Genomic DNA, 17656 nt, shown 5'->3' with positions numbered 1-17656 from the left:
CGCTCTTCTCGTGAACGTTTCTATCCGAAGCACGTTTGTATATTTATAGTAAAAGTTACCTTCACAATCTTTGTTAACCTGGAAGTTCCCTTTTCCCTCCTCTTTCCATCGTTTATCCAAACAGGAAGTAAAGTAACCTCAGTTTGACGCTGTGTAAATTATAATTTTCTATTATACTTAAATAAGTCCTGCCTCATTTGAAATGAAAGGTTTGTCTAAGTAGGATATGCTCAGATAACTGTTTTAGCACATCTATAAAAATCTTCCCTTATAGGGAAGTAAAGTTAAGATGATTAAAGGGTCCCTAAAAAATAATATTAAGTATAAAATTATTTTTTTTGAAAGGGGCCCAAAGTCCCTGGAGGCCCCCCCGGTCACACTAAAAAGATCAACACTATATGGTATGGTACCTCCATATCAAGAACAAGAAGATCTCCTTTATTAATCCCACGAGGGATAATTACTTTTACACTCTGTTATAGAGACATGCAACACACACACACATGCACACACACACACACACACACACACGCACAAACAGGATCCTGTGGACATGCACTAATGGGGAGATGTCAGAGTGAGGGGCTGCACATGAAAGAGGGGCTGTACATTAAAGAGAGAAGAGAACAGTTGGGGGTCTGGTGCCTTGCTCAAGGGCAGTGCTCAGGAAGTGCAGCACCACCTCTTGAGACCAATTTACAGACTTGAACCGGTGACCCTCTCGAGCCTCTGAGCAAGGCACCCACCCTCTGGTTCCCAACAGGTGTTGCAGCGATGGAAGCGGGCAGTGGAACTGCTTCAGATAGAAGTGATTGTACCCGAGCTAAAAAGCCTCTGCATGTTTCTAATAAGCTCCAGCAGCAGAAAGCTGCTCAAACTAGGATCAATGTTGGAGATGAAACATGGAGAGAGGTTAGAACGCAGAAAGCTTTACAGACCCATGCAGAGCTGGCTAAACACTGAAGCTACAGTGTCCACCACATGCAGAGCTGGCTAAACACTGAAGCTACAGTGTCCACCACACGCAGAGCTGGCTAAACACTGAAGCTACAGTGTCCACCACACGCAGAGCTGGCTAAACACTGAAGCAGCAGTGTCTCTACACGCAGAGCTGGCTAAACACTGAAGCTACAGAGTCCGCCACATGCAGAGCTGGCTAAACACTGAAGCTACAGTGTCCGCCACATGCAGAGCTGGCTAAACACTGAATCTACAGTGTTCACCACATGCAGAGCTGGCTAAACACTGAAGCTACAGTGTCCACCACATGCAGAGCTGGCTAAACACTGAAGCTACAGTGTCCACCACATGCTGAGCTGTATGAGAGGAGGGGGCGGAGCCAGACAGCTCTCTGTGATGATTAGAGTTTAGCCTGCAGTACTCATTTTAAACACTAGGGGGGCAGAGTTACAGACTGCTCCTTTAAGTAATAAATAATCAACAATAAAGTGCCGTTTAACCTTCACTTGCTCCAGTTAAGTGTTTGTGTGAAGGAAAAGAGTTGCACCGCTGGCAGCGCTCCAGCCTGACGTTGTGTTTCACGGTGATTGTGAGGCATGAGGGTGATGCTGCCTGAGACATGCAAGCTCAGCAAAACACTGCATATTAAAAACAATATCAGTCTCATAGGCACGCCTGTTTCCAAAGACAGACTCGGTTGAGTGAGTGCATGATTGACACTCGCTCTTCCTCAGCGGAGGCCCTGAAAACTTGTGAGAGGACTTTAAATGCTGAAACAAACACACACACACACACACACACACACTGAGAATACACAGTGGGGGGAACATTTTAAGGAGTTCCACGGTACACACACCGAATTCAATCCACGGCACACAATAAAGGTGGATTATTTGTGGTTGTCAGTCATCGCTGCTGTGAGCCGGGGCTGCAGCAGCTGGGTGGCGATGAACTTTTCGCCTTGTTCTTTTAAATGCTTTATGTGGTGTAAGGAAGAAAAAAAAAAACAACCCCAAAACAAAACAGAAAGTGCTTGTGTTGCACATTTCCATCAGAGCGTTTCGACGCGGGCGCTGGCACAGATATCCTCCTATCTGAAGGATAAAGGAAGAAAGTCGAGGCACAAACAAATCCTGCGATTGCTCTCGCCTTAAAGAAACAGCGTCTCGTCTTTGAGACGACCGGTCTGTTTATTTACATCAGCGTGTGTTTGCAGGATAGTTCATGCATAATGTGTGTTTATCATGAGTTGCAAACCATGTTTACTACCTCTGTGTCGTCGAGCGAGGACGTAAAACACAGAGAAAAAAACCTGTTTTTCCTGCAAACAGAATCTCCTCTTCGACTTGAATATGAAGACCTGTTTTACGCATTTAAGACATGCAACACATTCATTACGCCATTAAATGCTCAATTAATGCATTCAACTGTGTCTGAATAAACAAGCGACTCTGTCTCACAAATAAATGAAGAACTAAATTACCAGAGAAAAATGATATCAGCTTGGACCTGCCTGCTTTTGTACACAGCGTGGAGCAAATAAATCTTTCAAGCCTGAAAACAGGCTTTCATCTCGTCTCTGCGGAAAAAGGCTATTATTTATTTATTTTTCAGCTTTTCTTTTTTCCTACAATCATTTTGTGATGAGCTTTTTTTGTTCTTCTTTTCTGTGACAGCTATCTGAAAACACACAGGAACTGTCCGTTGTTGTTTTTGTGTGTGTGTGTGTGTGTGTGGGGCTCGTGTGTTGATTTGTTACAGAAAAATGTAGCCCTATTTAGAGGAAAACAGTAATGAGACACAGAGTAGTGTTTCCCATAATGAAGCATTTGAGCACTTACCTATTCCCCGGATCATTTTAAAAACAGTATAGCCGAATAAGAGGCTGCATACAGCTTCTTATTTACCTGTTAATAGCATTCAATGTGTTTTACCTACACAGACATTCATAAGAATCACATTTCATATTCATTTTATCTGCCATCTTAAAAAGGGATCTATTATGAAAAGTTCCCTTTGACTGTGTTTTTGAACATATATGTTGGTGACCTGAGTGTCAGACATAAATCCATCCAGTCCTTTATTTGTCGTCTGTGTGAGTCTTAAAACACAAGAGAGCAAAACTTTTCACAGGTCCACCATGTTTTTATCAGCTCAGAAGTCAGGTCCAGGGTCAGTGCTCGTTGATATGCAGTTTATATGTAAATGACACGCTCATTGACCCCCCCCCCCCCCAAAAAAAAACAAACAAAAACAAAACAACAACACACACACACACACACAATGTAAAAAAATCTGACTGACATTGAAAAAATAAAGACACAAAGAAATGCAAAAGCTATCAAAAAGAAATAAAATATATTTTTTAATGTATTTTCTGTCATGTGTTTCATAGTTTTGAGTTCTGTTGTTTCAGTGTTGCCTGTTTGACTTGTGTGTTAATGTTTCCTGTATTATTTTGTCATCTCTTATCACTGTGTTTCTTTGCTTCAGTCTTTAGTGTTTCCTGATTTATATCACAGTTCTGGTTTTCAGTGTTGTCTTGTTTCCCTCCTGTCTTCATTAACCTGATTGTCCTCACCTGTCTTATTAGTCTGTCCTGTGGTTGATGTCTCATTGTCTCATGTAACCTGTCTTCTGTTTGGATATCTTTTGTTACCTGCGCCTCGTTTTGGATTGTGTCTTTGAAAAGTAAGTTTTGTTTTGCCTGTTTTGTTTAAATGGATAGAGATAGATAGATATAGATCTAAAGAGAATAGATCATTAAATAGACTAAACTAAATAACGAAATAAATCATTTTGGTTCAGAATCTGCACTTGGGTCCAGTTACCTCTTTTCAACTCGAGACATTTTCTTTATTCTTCATCAAAACTTTTGTCAGTGTAAATATCATATACCATTTAGACCACAGGGGACTGTTTGAAAAGGTGGACAATGGGGACAATATGTCCTCCTTAAATCTTGCTTCTGTCATCTAAGGGGAGAAATAGTTCATCATGTTATCATGCTGGGAATTAGACGTATCATTTAGCAACCCTTTTATTCTGTCCTGATAATGACAGGGACGTGTCCACATTGTTCAACGATGGAAGCATCTGCAGCGGGCTTCCTGTTTCTGTAGATAATGTTCTGCACATGCAGGCAGCCTTGAGGGCATCCCAAATATTTAATGCACTTTTTATGGCCCCCTTTAGAAATATTATCAGGTATTTAACCTCTCTGACAGGCTGACCTCTGGCAAGAACTGAGGGGGAAATGATCCGCTAAATATCTGGTCAATGGGGTAATTATGTCAGAGAAGGTCAAACGGAAGTGATTTACATGGGAATAGATTACAGACGTGCATTCATAGTGGGACACTCTTCTAATTATTGTTGTTAGAGGCATATACAGTATGAGCTCTTTGTATCGTCAGCTGATAACAAAGCTACCTCGTGTCTTGATAAAGGGAGGAAGGCAGCTCATGGTTGTTAATGATGTCAGTCTGGGACACCTGTTGAGTAGCTTATTTGTCTGATAGTGTCGTCACAAAATCCCTCATTACAGCTTCTGCCTGAAACGCTTCATTTCTGCTGCTGTCTCTTTAAGACCCTCTTGACACTGTTCACACTTTCCTCTGATTGGCCAGCTCTGTTTGCAATCGCAGGAAAATAAGAGTGCGCTCAGAAGAAGAGGATGCCTGCAGTCTTGCATAACAGTTTCTCCTTAAAGGAGATACTGTTATGTTCCTCTAACTCTAACATGTGTCTCTAATCCGTCTACAAACCCTCCAATAATGAGAAAAGTCCATCCTCTCCGTCTTCTGCCTGCTCCACATTTCAGAAAATGTGTGCTCAAGCAGGCCGTTTGGAGTTTTTCCCTTCATGACATCACAAAGGGCAGTAGCCCCTCCCCCAGGTGGGTGACACTCCCACAGCTAGGTGTTTGTTCTGCCCTCTGAGTCTGCCTTCTCACCGTAAACAATAGGACATGGAGCCAGAAAGCAGCGAGTACACCCGAGCCCTTCCAGAGAGGGGGCGTGGTCAGACACAGCTCATTTACATATTTAAAGCTACAGACACAGAAACAGCCTTTTTTGAGCAGGGCTGAAATAGAGGAGTTTATAGACATGATCAAATCTATTTTTATTAAGCTCTTATATTCTCAGTTTTTGTTGACATGGCGGAAAGATGAGGATTTTGCTGGAGAGAGCGAGACAAAGGGGGGAGGGGGGGGCGTTTGCATATACATGTACAATACTTTTCTGTTTTATGGACTATGTGCTTTATTTAAGTGTTGTTTTTATTCAGACGTTTGCTTGCCATCGGGGATGTTACCAAAATGTTATGACTACTTTTTCTTTAATCAAGGATCGTTATGCTCCACAGCACGTAAAAGGCTGGATAAACACATCTCAGTTTGAATCCAACTTAACAATTTAACAATCTGGAAGTCTTCTCAGACGCTCACTGTAAATACTTAAAGTGCATTCTGCTGCTTTTTTCTGCAGTTTAACTCACTATGATCACATTTTGTCTTCTTTCAGTGCTCTATTTCCCAAAGGACAAACAGTGAAGAGGATCACTCAATGTTCTAAGATTATTTAAATCACTTGGAAAAAGTGAAATTTGGACAGAAGTAGGCTAATTTAATGAGCTACTGGCTTCTTAATTGGCAATTGGACACCAGTCAATGGCCATATGCTCGTAGGCTGAAGATAGGCATTAATTAGTAAAGACGTAATTTTCCAGACAACGCCACTGGCCAGGGCTCCGAGGCTGTGCTGTTGATTTTCAGTGACGTGTTTCTGGGTTGGGTGCAGACTTAAATTGAGAGATCTGTTAATCACAGACGCGCGTTCGTACACCAGCGCGTGCGCACACGCTTCTTTTGCATTTCTCAACAGGTCCACAGTGGTTTGTAAGACCTCTCTCATGTCTCTCTCCCTCTCTCTCTCTTTCTCTCTCCCTCTCTCCCTCTGAAAACCAGGAGGCTGTCGGCTCGCGCGCGCTTCGCAAGCACTCCTCTCGCGCAGAAGAGTGCCGACTGTGGAAAGCTCCGCAGCCACTTCCAACCTCTTCCTCCTCTCCTCCGCACTGCGATTCCGCGAGCTAACAGCTTTCCTTGCGGACACTAAACTAAAGCCCAACACCTGGAACAGAGTAAGAGCGTTCGTTTGGGGGGGGCACGCGGACTTAGGTTTTTGAGGTGGGCTCGAGCAGACGACAAATGCTCGAGACCCCCTTCCAGTGCCCCCAGACCCGATGGGGAGGGAGACACGCATATCACCGATGATGGGACAGTTAACGGGAGGATGCTACCTGACTTTTGGCATCCTCGTGCTTCTCGGCTCGCGAGTTCCGGCTACGCTGGCACGAGGTAGGACCCACTCTTTGATCAGCCGAATATTTTGATTCAATGGAGTGAAACGGTGTGTGTGTGTGTGTGTGTGTGTGTGCGCGCGCGCGCATGTGTGTGTGTGTGTGTGTGAGAGAGAGTGCGCTTGTGTGTTTGTGTGTGTGTGTGTGTGTGTGTGTGTGTGTGTGTGTGAGAGAGAGAGAGAGAGTGCGCTTGTGTGTTTGTGTGTGTGTGTGTGTGTGTGTGTGTGTGCGCGCGCGCGCTTCGACAGACTGTGGCTGGATCAGTTGTTTCACCAGGTTTCTGACTCTATTATGTGTTATTTGCCAAACCAGCATTTGAATCATGACAAGTTTTGTGTTGGTGTGTCACGCGCTGCCTGATAGTTCAGGTGTGTTTCTAAAGAAAAGGTGAACGCTGTGTTTTTCAGTTTATCGGTGAGTCAAAATCGGACCTGCTCTCCGTTTTTGTTGAGATTGGAACACTTTATCATAATGTGCTCCTTCACCTGATTTATCCTGAGTGTGCTAGAAGAGTCTGCTTTCCTTTTAATTGCCGTTTAATGAAGCTTATTAGTAATTCCAGAGTCATTCAGCTTGTAACACGCTCTGCTGCACTTCACCACATTTAAAGGGTTAAAAAAAAGGTGCATGTTATTCTTCCACATTATGGCCTGCTTGAAAAGAATTGCCTGACACTATATTTCCCCCTCCAATAGTTCTCTTGATTCGAAGCTGACATATGTGGACACTTGCTTTGGGGTAACATTACCAGCATCATGAAACGGATCATTGAGAGGCTTTCCTGTTGTGAGGAGTCTCAGTAAAACCGTGTGGAGCCTCCCTGTGTGTCCTATTTCTGCTCGCTTACTTAGCCTGAGCTATTGTTTCTCACTGCACTGTACTCTCAAGGTTGGTTCTACAGAGATGACTGCTCCAGGGTCTCCGCTCGCTTCTGCACATTCTAATTGATTTTAGCTGCTTTGAAAGCTCGGGATGCTTTTATTTTAATTTCACAGACGTGTGCAGAAATGTTGAGTCGTAATAAAAAGAGAGGCTGCTATAAGTGTGATTGTTCCATCAGCAGTTCTACATACAAAGAGAAGAGTGCTGTCAATGCACACGTGTGATTCGTTTGTGTGTGTTGGGACTGTTTGAGAAGACGGGCTCATTATGCGTGTGCTGGTCAGCGAGCGGATCACGCTGGAAACTTTTCTTTTTCCCTCTGCCGATTCTGTTCTGACCTATTGACATCCATTCAGCTCACACGGCCGTGAAACAAAGACGCATTTGCAAGTCAATTAGTCGAGTAGCCCTAAGGTTTTCATCTTTTTGCATTTTAAGTATCAAAATTAGCTTCAACTTAGTGAATTAGCATAGCATAAATATTATATCAGGAAGATGTAGCCTACCTCCAGGGCAACTTTTGCATACAGAGATCAGGTTTTTTTTTCAGTTTGCCTCAGAGGTGTTGGACACAACCTTTCAAGCAGTGGCTGCACATTGTATTCACACCACCAGCGTTTCCATTTATGTGTTGCATTGTATTTGGAAGCAGTGACCGGCGCTTGGCAACCGAAACACTGATGCATGGGAGCACATGAAAGTAAAGTGTGTGTGTGTGTGTGTGTGTGTGTTCTGATCAAGCCGTGAAGGTATACGCTGCCGTCTGCCAGCTCTGTAAGCAAAGGCCCGAGTTTGTGATGGCCCTCTGCCAGGCTGTAAAATAAATATTGATGTCGTGCGATGATATGGATGTCAACAGTCAAATACTTTATGCAGAAGTGAAGCCAGATGAAATGGAAATGGCACAGTCCACAAAAAAACGGTTAAATAATGTAAAGTGTGCCGGCTAGGCCAAGTTATAGAGCATGGCTGAAATGAAAATGTGCCCCCCCCCCCATGCACACACACACACACACACACACACACACACTCCCAGCGGTTAATTTAACTCTCAGTCAGAAAGCGGGGTATAATTCGCTGGACCAGCTCGCTGCTTATGTCTTGCAGACCTTATCATTTACCTGCGAGCACACGAGTCGAGGCAGGCGGGAGAAGAAACGGCGTTAACCCTTCGAGGAGCGGCTCAGAGTCGGTGCCTGCAGGCTGATGAAATGTTGAGCTGCAGAAATGACCACAGCTGTGTGTGTGTGTGTGTGTGTGTGTGTGTGTGTGTGTGTGTGTGTGTGTGTGTGTGTGTGTGTGTGTGTGTGTGTGTGTGTGTGTGTGTGTGTGTGTGTGTGTGTGTGTGTGTGTGTGTGTGTGTGTGTGTGTGTGTGTGTGTGTGTGTGTGTGTGTGTGTGTGTGTGTGTGTGTGTGTGTGTGTGTGTGTGTGTGGGGCTTGGGTATGTTCGTATGCAAGTAAGGTGAGACACACGTGACTGTTCGGCGACACAAACTCACGTCCCCGTCAGAAGGAACCACTTTGGCTGTCAGCAAAAAAATAAAGGCCCAATCCTCCCGTCGTTGGAACTGAAGCCGATTTACGTTTTTTGTTTGTTTTTTTTGTTCAGAAATGATCCGACATTTTACATCTTTACACGTGCAACACATACTGTAGGGAAGATTTGGCTCAGTGAATGGATGATGAATATTGGTCACCACTCCAAACATGTATGAATCCACAGCAGAAAGTAGTAGTCCCCCCCCCCCCCCCCCCTCTCAGAGAGGAAGCTTGTGTGCTGTTTCTTAAGTGTACCCAGCGCTTTAGTTAAACTCTCGTCCTCATGCCTGCGAGCCTTGATAGTTTGGCTGGAGGCGTTGTGTTTTAGCTCGTTCATCCCTTTCTTGTTCACAGGATATCTAAGGAAGGCCTTGGGGGACTTTTCTTAGATGTGGTGCGAGCGTTGACTTGGACTCCAGGATGAACTGCCTGCTAATCTGTGCTTCCAGGTCACGGTCGTCTCGATGTCCCGAAACATGTTTTTTTTTGGACATGGCTCTTGAATCCATTGGAGCTCCTGATGACAGAATGATCAGCATGTTTCCTGTGATCATCGTCCACGTCCATCCTTTTTCTTTGCGACTGAACATTTTTTTCGGGAATCTTTTGCTGAAAGTCTCATTTTTAAAACGCTCCACTGTCACGGCTGCTTTACAATCAGATCCAGAGAATGAGGAACATAATAGTCAGACCTTTTGATTCAGAGGAGGAACAGCCTGATGAGAGGGGCCCGTCAGCTTTATTTCTTTGGCACATTTCAAACACAGAGGGAATAAAAGTGGGGACAAAGGACGAGCGCTCGCAGAGGGCTCTCTCTCTCTCTCTCTCTCTCTCTCTCTCTCTCTCTCTCAGGACGCACAGACGTGCAGTAGATCGAGTATTCCCACTGGAAATGATCCACTGGAGTCATGCATGTCAGTGTAGTGATAACCTCCAGCTCCCCATGAGACACACGTCGCCCCTCGTCTTCATTTTCTACGTTACAATTTATGCTGAACGAGTCGAACAGACGAGGAGGAGAGCGGGGGGGGGAGTCTGAGCGAGGATTTGTTCTTCAAAATGTGAAGAATTTATTTCATAACAGTCGTTCAATAAAAGTCGGATTGGATTCAAAATGGACGCTCTGAAGGACGAAATGATCGACGGCTTGTTCTGAAACTTCACAACGATCCAAATGTTAAATGATTCACAGAAATGTAGAACCTCGTCGTCCCCGTCCTGTACATGAGACGGTTTAGACGGGGTTAACTAACGGTCCTAATGGGCGGCGTAAGGTCACGAGGCTCGGATCAATACATGAACCCGGAGACACTGACGGGACCGCGGTTTGTCCTCGTGCACCACAGAAGAAGAAACATGTGAGTGACTGTCGGGGATGGAAACATCCCAGGACTTCAGTCAGGACAGACGTGACATCGTTCAGTACTGAAGCCGTGTGGTCACATGGTCTCCTCCGCCGGCTTGAGCAGCAAACCTTTTATTCACAGTTTAATTGCGGCGCTCCTGTGATGCATCAGTGACCTCACTGTACAGTGGTTAGCGTGCATGCTGCCATGCTGGGGAACGTCCGCACTGCACTGCAGCATTGTGAGAGTGCAGGATGCTAGCACGCCGCCCGTTTTCTCCCCAACGGAGGAACATTCATTTGCTTCTGATTCAACAGAAACATCATGGAGCCTGAGAACGGCTGAAGTGGAAGAAGAAGAAAAAACCGAAGGTAGAAATGGAGAATGAGAGAGAGAGAGGAGCAAAGGGCGATGGAGTCATCGCCGCCATGTTTTATTTATTCCCCAAAAAACGAGTGGCAGACTCTCTGGAGCTCCGGCTTTGATTCAACAGACGCCTCACATGAGAAGAAGCTGGGACGTCTCTGTCGGAGACCGTGTGGTCCTCAGATTGCCCGCTTTCACCCGTGCATTATTTAAAGAGAATCCATTTCTCCATCTGACTCGCAACTCACAACCAACCCCCCCCCCCCCCCCCCCCTCCTGCACAGTCAGAGGGATCTATAAACCCAGCAGCATCTCCTCAAGACCACATGATTAGGAATTTTGTGCAAGGGGAAAAACATGAAGTTTGAAAGTAAACATGCAGTTGCTCATTAAGCTGATAAAGTGCGTGTTGGACAAAGCCTTTGTTGTGATCAAATAGCTATTGTGTGTGGTCTTTGGGATATTGGGACTTTGGAATCTGGTCAATAGATAAGCTTTTGTACATGATATCCTCAGGAGGGGTCCGATTGATTGGAACAGAATCCCTTTGTTTGCTCCAATCTGAAACAATGCTTTCATTATACATGTGGTGATGCAGCATCATATTTGTGCTCAGTCCCATTGTGGTTTATGGATGTGGATTAATGGAGGGCTGCTCTTTGTTGTTTGGAGTCTTTGCACGTAATTAGAAGCAGCCATTTTTGGTACCTTATTGTTTTGGTCAGCAGTTATTGAAGATATCGGGCTTTTTTTTTGGACCTGATCCAAAAGCTTTGAACGTTGAATGTGCATTAATGTGGAGCTGCTATTTCAACTAACTAACAAACAGTAACCTGACCATGTTTGGATTCTCCCACATACAAACTCCTGTTCTCATCAGACTTCTCTGTTTTCTTTACATTTGTATTTTTCTCTTCATGTTTACGGTCCACTTTATTTTTTTTTAATCACAACTGCTAAGTAAAAAACAAGGCTGCTCATGAAGTCCAGTCTCAGAGGGAGCGTCCGAGGACGTTAGCAAAATCAACATGGTCGATCCAGAATGTAAGCAACAACATCCAACATCTTATTTTACACTGAGCGCTCGCCACGACCTCTTAAAGCAACAGAGACACCTTTTATTTATCCTTTCAAAATGTCAAACCCGTCGTCTTTACAGGATGGATTTTTTTTTTTGTAATGTTACCAACGCGGGCGGCGCAGTGAATGTGGGAGGGGCTAAATGCCACTCCACGTCGTGCACAAGTTTAAGATGCTAGAAAAGAAAGAAAGAGGAGCGAGCTGGTCCCGACCTTTGACCCCGACAAAAGGCAGAGGGAGCTAATGCTAGCCAGGAGGCTAGCGCTAACAGTACTGATCGAACGCTCATTGGCTGATGCACGCCGGGAGGCCCCGCCTTTCCTGCAGGCCTGACTACAGGAATGAATGAATTTCATTGAAGACATTTCCTGACACTTGATCGTTTAAGTTTCTATAAATATGACACAACATGAGTCATGATGTGCAGCAGATTCACAGGTAACACGATGACAAGTTCCAACCTGAAAAGATATGCAGTGTTGAGTACGTGTTCTGGCACAGCTCATATTTAATGCTGGAGTGGTGGCAGCCATGTTGGATGTGCATGTTGCCTGTATGGACACAGTGATTGGACTTTGATCACTCGGCATCGTGTCTACATGTCGTGTCATACAGAGTGGATGTGTGCATGCATGCAGGGAGTGCTGCTTGGGAGAGGAGTGATGCTTTGTCAAATGTTTGGCTCAGCCTTGAAGCTTCCTGTTGGCTCGGAGCGAGCGAGCGAGCGTTGCTGTCATGTGTTTTTCTAATAACACTGAGAGCGAAGCCTTGAGGATAACTGCCCATCCACAGTGCCCATTCAATGCCTCACTGGCTTACTCAAGGGCATCGCCACAAAGGCAAGATTCACACCTTCCACCATCCACTTCAATGCCAAACACTCGCCCTCCACATCTCTCTCTCTCTCTCTCTCTCTCCCTGTCTCTCAGAGCTCCCAGTCTGTACCTGCAGGTAGCACTTTTGTTTCCCACAAAGTGCTTTTATTTCATAAACACCCCGTCCCTTCATCCTTTCTCGTTGTCCACTCCTCCCCCTCGCTGTTCCTTTTTTTTTTTTTTTCGATGTAATTTACCTTCGGAGGATTGTTGCTGTGACAAATGTTTTGGTTCTGGCATCATTCCTCAACTCACCTGGCTGACGGAGAAATGCGAGCCGAGCGGTGGAGAGGCAGAGCGGGCGGGCGAGCGAGCAGGGATTGTTTGGAGGAGGAGAGAGAGAGACAGATAGCAGGGTTACAGTGCAGAATACTTAAGTGTCTCATGTTATCAGGAGCTGCCACGGCAGTTTGTCAGTAACAGTGAGCACCTGTCACCGCTCTCCCTGATGAATTAATTTCAAGAGTAATCAAAAGCAAATACATATTTAATGACTTTTGGATTAAAGCTGGAGCCCAGCGTTTGTTTACTCGCTGTTTTCATGCCTCAGTTTCCATGTCAAGTGGAAAAAAAAAAAAAAAAACCCTGATGAAAGTAAATAAAAAACCTCATGAAGACATCATCAGCAGCGTTAATATATTTCTGTCTCTCGTAGATCACGTGACGGTAGAGACGGGGAACTTATTGGAAAAGCATCAGAAATGAGAAATGAAGGAAACTTTGTGATGAATTAGCTTGTTAGCGTGCGTCAGCGCTCGCACAACAACAACATGAAACACGCTGTCAGAACGCCGCCCATATTAATCAGCCACGTCTGTCTCCAGAGGAAGGACGTCCATGTTCGATTTCTTCATCAAAAAAGTGATCAAGATTTGCTTTTCAGTTTGGATCTTTAAAAATCAAAAAAATCTATCTCTTCTATTTCTATATCGATCAAATCCAGTCTATAGAGTCCACGCTGCACGCTGCTCGCTGCACGCTGCACGCTGCACGCTGCACGCTGCACGCTGCTCGCTGCTCGCTGCACGCTGCACGCTGCTCGCTGCACGCTGCACGCTGCACGCTGCTCGCTGCTCGCTGCACGCTGCACGCTGCTCGCTGCACGCTGCACGCTGCTCGCTGCTCGCTGCACGCTGCACGCTGCACGCTGCACGCTGCACGCTGCACGCTGCTGTAATAAGACAATTAAGTCTGGTTCAACAGAATCCGAAAATCAACACCTGAGCGGAGAAGAAGATTCTGGAAACAGGAAGCAGCAGGTTGATGTGGTAGCGGCGGCGTGCACACACTCGATGTAGCGGCGGCGTGCGCACACTCGACGTAGCGGCGGCGTGCGCACACTCGACGTAGCGGCGGCGTGCGCACACTCGACGTAGCGGCGGCGTGCGCACACTCGACGTAGCGGCGGCGTGCGCACACTCGACGTAGCGGCGGCGTGCGCACACTCGACGTAGCGGCGGCGTGCGCACACTCGACGCAGCGGCGGCGTGCACACACTCGACGCAGCGGCGGCGTGCACACACTCGATGCAGCGGCGGCGAGCACACACTCGACGTAGCGGCGGCGTGCACACACTCGACGTAGCGGCGGCGAGCACACACTCGACGTAGCGGCGGCGTGCACACTCGACGTAGCGGCGGCGTGCACACACTCGACGTAGCGGCGGCGAGCACACACTCGACGTAGCGGCGGCGAGCACACACTCGACGTAGCGGCGGCGTGCACACACTCGATGCAGCGGCGGCGTGCACACACTCCATGCAGCGGCGGCGTGCACACACTCGATGCAGCGGCGGCGTGCACACACTCGATGCAGCGGCGGCGTGCACACACTCGATGCAGCGGCGGCGTGCACACACTCGATGCAGCGGCGGCGTGCACACACTCGATGCAGCGGCGGCGTGCACACACTCGATGCAGCGGCGGCGTGCACACACTCGATGCAGCGGCGGCGTGCACACACTCGATGCAGCGTGCTGCGGTCGCAGTATTTAAACGTCACTCCCGCTCCGATGTGGCTGGAGGGGAATTCTCCGGAGGATATCCCGCTGCGTTGGGCTCGCTCCGGCTCGCTCCGGCTCGCTCCGGGTCTTCTCGTTCACACGTACAGCTCCTTCTGCAGTTTCTCAGGAGATTTCTGTAAGTGTGAAAATCCTTTTTTCACTCGTGCCGAAAACCCGACTCCTTCCACACAGCGCTGCGTGCTTCGGGATAAAAGTGCGTGCGGGTCTGAGCGCTGCAGAGTTTGGTCGGCGTCCTTAAGCTGCTCCAAACACAAACGCCCCGAGAGATTAAAATTTAAGACGAGCGCAACAAAGACACTTTGAATGCACGAGAGGAAGTGAGAGTGTCCAGCCTCTTTGTCTCTGTCCTGTTTCTGTCTCATCAACACACAACTGGTGAAAAGGTTGGTTACGGATTAGAAAAAGCTTTTGGTCCTCATCCCTCATATCTCGCCCTCGCTTTCTGTATTCAAGTGAAGTTTGCTCTCCTCCTTTCATTGGGTAAAAAAACCCAGATATGACACGGGGAGCTGCAGAAAAGAACTGTGGCCTGCTGTATTTCATGGCGTGCTGTCTCTTCTCGATGGCCATTTGGTGCTTTAGAGAGTGTCAGAGACGCGGGACGGGCTTTAAGAGTCCCCCTCGGCGTATAAAGCCGACATAGCGCCTCTTTGTAGTCATATGTGTCTGCAAGTTGTGAATCCAACAAAGACGTGTCATCATGAAATAAAACGGAGCGAGGGAGTCCATCAGTCTTTGAACGTTTGCGTCTGTGTTCCTCTGAAGAAAAACGCTCGGTCCTGCAGAGACCAAAGACGGCGATCCAGCGGAGCGCCGCCGAGCGCTAAACTAAAACAAATCAAACTCTGAGATGAAGCGTGACGCGGGGAAAATGATGGCTAACGTGTGCTTAGTAGCATTCCCTTTAGGCAGACTGAATTAAAGGCTGAGAGGGTTTTCTTTAATCCATCCTGCATGAGTCTACAGAAAACACAAAACAAGCATTCACACATGAAACTGACTCTTTGCCTGATAAACAGTCACCAATGTTTTCAAACCTGTTGAAATCAGAAATGTCTGACCTCGTGTGATGAATAAAAATATGAATAAAAAAGGCAGCAGAGGCAGACTTATAAGAGACAAATGTTCAGGCTGGAACAGAAGAGGAGTCGCCTGCTTGTTTTAGCCTCTTCTCATACGCTGTATAAACTCAGTGATGTCACCCATCGGGTTCTGAAGAGCGTCGATGGCGGTCGCCATATTGGAAATAGTGTCTCGATGCTGTCTCTCTCAAAGTGGGTTTTAAGTCTTCGTAAAACCAAGAAACATCCAGAATGATATCAGTCGATCTATCAACCTTTATTTGTATCGTTGTGACAGTCGTCGTCATTCCTACCTTGTTGTTTTGGAAGCAGAGGAGGAGTTTTACTGTAAATACTTCAGAAAAAGCATTTTTTTAAAAACCTGCAGAGAACAAAGTCATCAGTCAGAGGCTGAAAAAACCTGAAGACGGAGTCTCTAACAATCTAGAAATAACACGGCAGACTGACGTGTCATTTATTGAATCAAAAAATACTCGCGTGCATTTAGTTTCGCACGCCACCAGCTCAGTCGTCTCTGTTCAACATGGTGTGGTATTAAATGTGCAGCTTTCCCTCTGAGAGAGTATGGAGTCGTTTATGATAGCACGACATGGCGCTCACGGAGCCCAAAGAATAAAAACTCCAGCAGATAAAGGGCACACCTGCGTTTGGAGGAGCGCTTTCAAACCCCGCTGTGATTCACGCCACCTCTTCTCTCTCATCATTTACCTCCGCTGTCTTCTCCTCTCTGTTTTTATTTGGCGGTGAAAAGCAGGGCGTACGTTTTTTTTAAAAGGGCAGCGTCTTCAATCACCGCATGTTCACTTAACAGTCTGTGCAGATCATCTCGCAGCTTGAGTCCCGTGTCGTGCCCTTTGCAGGCCGCCTCCTCCTCCCTTCCTCCCCGTTAAACCCGGAGCGCCGGAGTTCGGCTCCGCTGTCCTGCCCTCGCTCGCTCATCGCTGTGTCAGCTTCTTCTTCCTTCTGGCCTTCTCAGCGGTGAAATGTCAGCGTTCACAGAGGACAGCAGAGCTTCCCGTGTCTCTGCGGCGCCCGGCGTCCAGCCTGAGCATTTAGAGCGCCAGCGCTGGTGTTGTTCTTTTGTACTGAATGTCTCCTGCAGGCTTCGTGTTGGTATCACTGCAGACATCATCAAGCTGTATGTTGGTTTTCATAGCAGGCAAGTGGCTGCTGAGACGACAGGAACACAGATTGAGTGAAGTTAAACTCTGTCCTTGTTTTTAGATGTATTTTTGGGCGAGAGAGAGAGAGAGAGAGAGAATTTGAACCTGGGCATGAGGCTCGTGCGCAGTAACCACTGACCCACCCGCATAACCAAATCCCACGTTTTCTCTTTTTTATTTTACACCAACATGACTGCACAAAACGACTATACTACAGGAAATGTTCTGTGATTGGCTAATACTGCTGAGAACATGGGCTCACTGATGGATCATCTTTAGCCTTCATGAACTTCTCCTGAGGAAAAACAAGCTGTCTCGGTGTGTTTGTACGCGGGCCTTCTTTGGAGTCGCTCACGTTTGATGAATGTGAATATGACGGTGAAACTCGAGCGTGTTTGTGCTGCCGATTTACATTTAAATGAGAATGAATTACACTTTTTTTTTTTTTTTTTAAATGAAATGTTAAAGAAATGTGCCTTGAACACACCCCTCTCCTCCGGCCGTGTTGAATCCCTCTCCTCCACTGTATTGACACTGTGTAATGATTTGAACAGTTGAATTTAAATGTTTATCCATTCGTGAGCCCGTGTGTTTTCTTCTGCTCTCTGAGCACCGCTGCAAGGTTACGCATGTGTAGCTTTGATGAGCTTCCCCTTCAGCCAAGGACTCCCCTTTGTCATTAAGATAGATAACATCTATTCGGTGCATCGATGTGGCTGCATTCATTTAAAGAGCACTTTTGTTTCACCTCACAGACAGCACGATCAATAAAAAGCTTTGCCTATTTCTGCTTCATTTCATCTTTGCTGCTTCAGGTGAGCGCCCCCCCCCCCCCCCCCCCCCCCCCCTCACTGTTATTAACATTACCTGTTAATGGAAGCTAACGGGAGCTGGAGTGTCTCTACCTGGATCCACAGTGTGAGCCGGACGCCCCGCTGTGAGCTGAAACTCATTAAAAGCACATTAAACAGACTCTC

General features: G+C 46.6%; 1 protein-coding gene across 1 annotated transcript in view; it reads left to right on the top strand.

The window, feature by feature from the left end:
* The first annotated feature begins 5770 nt into the window (after window positions 1-5770).
* Window positions 5771-17656, top strand: part of LOC306837383 (netrin receptor UNC5D-like) — a 171247-nt gene continuing 159361 nt past the window's right edge. Inside the window, exon 1 of the mRNA XM_079365037.1 lies at window positions 5771-6319. Coding sequence (XP_079221163.1) covers window positions 6205-6319 — 115 coding nt within the window. The 5' untranslated portion in view covers window positions 5771-6204. The remainder of the gene's footprint in view (window positions 6320-17656) is intronic.

The sequence above is a fragment of the Symphodus melops genome (genome assembly GCF_947650265.1).
Source record: "Symphodus melops genome assembly, chromosome: 16".
In the NCBI taxonomy this organism is placed as follows: domain Eukaryota; kingdom Metazoa; phylum Chordata; class Actinopteri; order Labriformes; family Labridae; genus Symphodus; species Symphodus melops.
This window is presented reverse-complemented; position numbering and strand designations above follow the sequence as displayed.